This window comes from Corvus kubaryi, unplaced genomic scaffold, assembly GCF_017639235.1.
Source record: "Corvus kubaryi isolate FWS band 111438036 unplaced genomic scaffold, C.kubaryi_AGA036_p1.0 37021, whole genome shotgun sequence".
NCBI lineage: Eukaryota > Metazoa > Chordata > Aves > Passeriformes > Corvidae > Corvus > Corvus kubaryi.
The window spans coordinates 45,770-50,072 of NW_024581010.1; the positions used below are offsets into that span (position 1 = coordinate 45,770).

At 58.5% G+C, this 4,303-nt stretch overlaps 1 protein-coding gene across 1 annotated transcript in view; it reads left to right on the top strand.

Moving 5' to 3' along the window:
• Positions 1-4,303, top strand: part of LOC121660951 (receptor for retinol uptake STRA6-like) — a gene marked incomplete at its 3' end in the record, with an annotated part of 10,578 nt that overhangs the window by 761 nt on the left and 5,514 nt on the right. Inside the window, exons 2-5 of the mRNA XM_042020564.1 lie at positions 1,859-1,937; positions 2,676-2,761; positions 2,838-2,977; positions 3,069-3,235. Of these exons, the coding sequence (XP_041876498.1) occupies positions 1,859-1,937; positions 2,676-2,761; positions 2,838-2,977; positions 3,069-3,235 (472 nt within the window). The remainder of the gene's footprint in view (positions 1-1,858; positions 1,938-2,675; positions 2,762-2,837; positions 2,978-3,068; positions 3,236-4,303) is intronic.

Sequence of the window (4,303 nt, forward strand, 5' to 3'; positions counted from 1 at the left end):
ACTGTCCCCGAGTGTCCCCCGAGTGACCCCGAGTGTCCCCAAGTGTCCCCGAGTGTCCCCCAATGTCCCCGAGTGACCCCGAGTGTCTCCGAGTGTCCCCAAGGGTCCCCGAATGTCTCTGACTGTCCCCGAGGGTCCCCAAGGGTCTCCGAGTGACCCCGAGTGTCCCCGAGTGTCCCCCGAGTGACCCCGAATGTCCCCGGGTGTCCCCGAGTGTTCCCGAGTGTCCCCGAGTGTCTCCGAATGTCCCCAAGGGTCCTCGAGTGTCCCTGAGTGTCCCCGAGTGACCCTGAGGGTCCTCGAGGGTCCTCAAATGTCCCCTGAGTGTCTCCGAGTGTCCCCAAGGGTCCCCAAATGTCCCCCAGTGTCCCCAAGGGTCCCCCAGTGTCCCTGAATGTCCCAAAATGTCCCCCAGTGCCCCCAAGGGTCTCTGAAGATCCCCAAATGTCCCCAAGGGTCCCCAAGTGACCCCAAATGTCGCCGAGTGTCCCCAAGTGTCCCCCGAGTGTCCCCAAGGGTCCTTGAGTATTCCCGAGTGACCCCGAGTGTCCCCAAGGACCCCCGAGGGTCCCCAAATGTCCCTGACGGTCCCCGAGTGTCCCTGAATGACCCCAAGAGACCCCGAGTGACCCCAAATCTCCCCAAGTGACCCCAAATGTCCCCAGGTGTCCCCAAGGGTCCCCCTGTCCCGGCTCCGTTCCTCTTCCCACGGACCAACGTCCCCGTCATTCCCTGATTTATTCCCGGTTTTTGGCCCCTCTGGCAATCCGGGGTTTTTTTGGGGCCGAGATGGATCCGGCAGCGGGAATCCCCACAGATCCCCCTCCCTTTTTCCCCAATTCCCAAAATATCCAATCCGTGGAATTCCCGTTGGGAAAATCCGCTCCCACCCCCGACAATCCTAAAGAGAAGCGGGAGATGATCCCACCCCAAGGGAATTCTCCTCATCCCAAACCTTCCCCAAAGAAACTTTGGGATCTCCTTGCCCATCCCCATCCCCGTGGGACCCCACAGCTTTTGGGATCAACTGCCCAAGGAATTCCCAAGGATTCCATGTGATTTATGGGATCCACTATTTTCCCCATCCTTTTCCGGCTTAAAACATCCCAAATATGGGATTTTCCCCATTTTCCCTCAATTTTTGATCATTTTTCCCATCCCTTTCCACCTCAAACCCACCTAAATATGGGATTTTCCCCATTTCCCACCATTTTCCACAATTTTTCCCACCCTTTTCCACCTCAAACCATCCCAAATACGGGATTTCCCCATTTTCCATCATTTTCCCACCCTTTTTCACCTCAAACCCACCCAAATTTGGGATTTTCCCCATTTCCCACCATTTTCCCCATCCTTTTTCTCCTCAAACCATCCCAAATATGGGATTTTCCCCATTTCCCATCCTTCTTCTCCTCAAACGCACCCAAATTCGTGATTTTCCCCATTTTCCATCATTTTTCACCTCAAACCATCCCAAATATGGGGTTTTCCCCTCAATTTTCCCACCCTTTTCACCTCAAACCCACCCAAATTCAGGATTTTCCCCATTTCCCACAATTTTTCCCACCCTTTTCACCTCAAACCATCCCAAATATGGGATTTCCCCCATTTTCCATCATTTTTCACCTCAAACGCACCCAAATTCGGGATTTTCCCCATTTCCCACCATTTCCCACCATTTTTCCCATCCTTTTCACCTCAAACCCACCCAAATTCGGGATTTCCCCCATTTTCCATCATTTTTCACCTCAAACCATCCCAAATATGGGGTTTCCCCCATTTTCCACCATTTTCCATCATTTTTCCCATCCTTTTCCACCTCAAACCCACCCAAATTTGGGATTTCCCCCTTTTCCAGCCTTTTTCCCGCCGTTATCCCAGAGTGCCACCCCACTGTTTCCCCCCGGATGTACCACACCTGCATGGCTCCCATTTCCGTGAGTATCCAACCCAAAATTCCCCTCTCCCATCCCAACTTTTGGACCATTCCCCCCCCCAAAAATCCCGAGTTTTCAGGGATAAATCCAAAATTCCTCCCAAATCGCTCCCGGCACATCCTGGAGCTCTTTTCCATGGATTTATTGATCCCTTTTCCATGGAATTGGTGCCTCCATGGGATTCCCACCACTCCCACCACTCCCAGGACCCTTTTCCATGAAATTTGGGCCTCCATGGAATTCCCACCATTCCCATCCATCCCAGGACCCCTTTTCCATGGAATTGGTGTCTCCATGGAATTCCCACCATTCCCATCCATCCCAGGACCCCTTTTCCATGGAATTGGTGTCTCCATGGAGTTCCCACCATTCCCATCCATCCCAGGACCCCTTTTCCATGGAATTGGTGCCTCCATGGGCATTCCCATCATTCCCAGAACCCCTTTTCCATGGAATCGGTGCCTCCATGGAGTTCCCACCATTCCAGGACCCCTTTTCCATGGAATTGGTGCCTCCATGGGATTCCCACCACTCCCAGGACCCCTTTTCCATGGAATTGGTGCCTCCATGGGATTCCCACCACTCCCAGGACCCCTTTTCCATGGAATGGGTGCCTCCATGGGATTCCCACCACTCCCAGGACCGCTTTTCCATGGAATTGGTGCCTCCATTGGAATTCCCACCACTCCCACCGCTCCCAGCACCCCTTCTCCATGGATTTTCCCCTCCCTTTCCCAGCTGGCCGTCATCCTGGCCTTGTCCTTCCTGGTGAAGCGCCGCCGTCTCCACCGCAGCTGCTGCAACGGCGTCCCGGGATTGCTCAGGTACCTCCTCCCCATCCCTGGGGAAAAAAGGGGCTCGGAATTCCCAGCAATTCATCCTTCGCCGCCACCATTCCAGCCCGGCCAATTTCCTGGAAGAGGAGAGCTCCCGCGGGCCGGCCGTGGCCGTCTTCGGCATCCTCTTCTCGTCCCTGTGCCAGCTGGTGCTGGACAAGGAGCCGCTGCCCCTCGCGTCGCCCTCGTCCCACGGCGCCCGCGGTGAGGCCACCACCGGCCCCACGGTGGCACCCTCGGGGCCACGGCCGCGTGCCACCCCGAGCTCATCCCGCCCTTCTTCCCGTTTTCCCAGAGTACTGGAAGATCCTGGCGCTGCTCTATTATCCGGCCTTCTACTTCCCCCTGCTCGCCTGCGCCACCAGCCGCCACCGCCTGGGCTACCTGGCCGGGTCCCTGCTGGCCTGGGGACACTGCCTGGTGCACGTGTGGCAGAAGGTCGAGTGTCCCCAGTCGCCCAAGGTGAGCGGCCCCGAGGGTGGGTGAAGGACAGCGAGGTGGCCCGCGGGGAAGGAAGGTGGCTTCTCTGAGTGGTCCTGAGGTGGCCCTGAGGTGTTGTCACCTTCTGGGATGGCCCTGAGGTGGTGTCACCTCCTGGAGGTGGCCCTGAGGTGGTGTCACCTTCTGGAGGTGGTCCTGAGGTGTTGTGGCTTCCTGGAGGTGGCCCTGAGGTGTCCTCAGCCCATCCTGGAGGTGGCCCTGAGGTGTTGTCACCTTCTGGAGGTGGCCCTGAGGTAGTGTCACCTCCTGGAACGGTCCTGAGGTCTCGTGGCTTCCTGGAGGTGGCCCTGAGGTGTCAGGGATCCCTTGAAGTGGCCGTGAGGTGTTCTCAGCCCATCCTGGAGGTGGCCCTGAGGTGGTGTGACCTCCTGGAATGGTCCTGAGGTCTCGTGGCTTCCTGGAGGTGGCCCTGAGGTGTTGTCACCTCCTGGAGTGGCCCTGAGGTGTCCTCAGCCCATCCTGGAGTGGCCCTGAGGTGTCGTCACCTCCCTGGAGTGGCCCTGAGGTGGTGTCACCTCCTGGAGGTGGCCCTGAGATGTCACAGCTTCCTGGAGGTGGCCCTGAGGTGTTGTCACCTCCTGGGGTGGCCCTGAGGTGTCCTCAGCCCATCCTGGAGGTGGCCCTGAGGTGTTGTCACCTCCTGGGGTGGCCCTGAGGTGTCCTCAGCCCATCCTGGAGGTGGCCCTGAGGTGGTGTCACCTCCCTGGAGTGGCCCTGGGGTGTCGTGGCTCCCTTGTCACCTCCCAGAGGTGTCCCCTGGCTGGGGTGGTGGCAATGACCCTGTGTCCGCTGAGGTGGTGGCATTGACCCTGTGTCCCCCGGGGTGGTGACAGTGACTCCGTGTCCCCTGGGGTGGTGGCAGTGACCCCATGTCCCTCTGTGCCCCCAGCCGGTGGCAGTGACCCCGTGTCCCTCCGTGCCCCCGGCCGGTGGCAGTGACCCCATGTCCCCTGGCCGGTGCAGTGACCGTGTGTCCCTGGGGTGGTGGCAGTGACCCCGTGTCCCTCCGTGTCCCTGGCTGGTGGCAGT